This window comes from Carex rostrata, chromosome 9, assembly GCF_964058835.1.
Source record: "Carex rostrata chromosome 9, lpCarRost1.2, whole genome shotgun sequence".
In the NCBI taxonomy this organism is placed as follows: domain Eukaryota; kingdom Viridiplantae; phylum Streptophyta; class Magnoliopsida; order Poales; family Cyperaceae; genus Carex; species Carex rostrata.
The window spans coordinates 13,452,005-13,453,876 of NC_135926.1; the positions used below are offsets into that span (position 1 = coordinate 13,452,005).

General features: G+C 30.0%; 1 protein-coding gene across 1 annotated transcript; it reads right to left on the reverse strand.

Moving 5' to 3' along the window:
* LOC144558929 (uncharacterized) lies at positions 1-1,410 on the reverse strand. The gene is made up of 3 exons (XM_078307798.1): positions 1,252-1,410; positions 719-874; positions 1-408 (listed from the first exon to the last, which is right to left on the reverse strand). Exons 1-3 carry the CDS (start codon positions 1,300-1,302, stop codon positions 238-240), a joined length of 378 nt encoding a protein of 125 aa, XP_078163924.1. The 5' UTR covers positions 1,303-1,410; the 3' UTR covers positions 1-237.
* Between the last annotated feature and the right edge of the window lie 462 nt (positions 1,411-1,872).

Genomic DNA, 1,872 nt, shown 5'->3' on the forward strand with positions numbered 1-1,872 from the left:
GGGCAGAAACACACTGTTCTGTGTGTTATTAGCTGTAATATATAAAAGTTTTTCAACTAAATCGGCTTATGTTAATTGATAAATCCGCAATATACCTTTCAATGTACTTTAGAATGGAACTTATTTGATTTTGACTGAAAGGAAAAAAAAAAGGTAATAAATCAGTATAATACGAGTTGATTTAATCAAACTGATAAGTTCATATTATGCAATGTTAGGATTTTTCAGAAAAACCAGTCAGTACATACAGAAAAGCATTAAACGTACCTGCATTGATATTTCATTGTGATCTTCAATCTGAGTTGCTCGTTTAGTTTCCTGTAGTTTCTCTTCTAGAGTGCATTTACAGCCTTTGACAGTTAGTTTTTTGGATAATTCAGATCTCTCTTCTTCTAACCCTTGTGTTAACTGACAAAAAAGCAACAACATTGAATCAACAAAAGAAGGAGATACAACATCTATCCATGTTCCTTTAAATCCCTTATTCAAATACTCATCAAATCCAAGTAACAATTTCATATTTTCTACTTTTAAGAAAAGAAATCCAATAAATAAATTAATGCAAACAACTTTATCTTAAAGCTAAAAAAAACAGTGAATTTATTTTTACATGAAAGGAACTTCTATTTTTTCTTAGCAATTGTAAGGCCAGAATGTAATACTCTCTTACACAGAAAAGAAAAGAAAAATGAAACACCAAAAATGGCATGAATATCACCTTCAACACTCGTCGCTCAAGAGTAGTCACTCTTTCCATAAGAGATCCTTTGAGAGCTACTTCTTCAAGAACAGTAGATAGATCTTTGCAGGGATCACACTCATGATTTTCTTCTATTGATACTGGTAAATTCTTCTGTGCTTCTATGTAATTTAGCTGTGTGTAAGCATCAAAAGCCCTTATATCAGCCAACTGTACTGCAATATTACTGATTGAGACTAGCTAGGTTTTTCTTATTTTATTGATTATTTTGTGATTGGAAATCAAAGTTCAGTCAAGGATAATTCCAAATAGTATTTTTACTAAACTAGTCAGGTTTCTTACTAATATGCACTGATCTAATCTTTCTAATTCTGTCATCAAATAGGTAATTTACCTAGATAGAATTTCCTGAATTGAAGATGAACAATAATGAATTTAAGGACATGATTTCTGTATGTTAAACGAAAGAAAAATTTGACAATAAGTTCAACAGAGAAATCTCAACTAGAAAGAAAAATTATCTCCATGAGAAACAAAAAATTGCTGAGTACCAGATGTTCCAAACGATCAAGCCTTTGTATAATAGGCAAATTGACCTCCATTATCTGGCAAACTCTGTTCAGATGAAGTCTGAAATGCAATAAGTTTCAGTTTCTGGGGTTATATACAGAGAAAAGAAGGTTTTTATTTATAGCACAAATTTCGGTATCGTATTTAATACATACATTTTGTACCAGACAACCAATTTCGGTTGCATACTGGCACCTAAACACTATTTTCGAAACTGATAATTTTAGCATCTTAATTTTTGACAATTGTCATCAAATCTTGTTTAAATAAAAAAGTTAAATTTGTAGATATGTTGACACTATTTGAGTATGGTGTATATCAATTTGATTGGTAATAAGATAAAATGCTGATAAAACTAATCTCCAAAATATTTGAAATTTTTTTATGGAGGGCGGAAGGCCGAACATATTTTAAATTGGACTAAATTTTTGATACATGTAAATAGATGGAGAACACGTATATAAATTTGTTTTGAATATTAAATTGATGTTTCATGAATCGATTGATTGCGAAAATTTCTCTTTGAAAAAAAAAAAAAAATGAAATGAAATGAGAATTAGGTGGGCATGTGTTAGGTGAAACTGAAATCCTTTTTAAGTGTT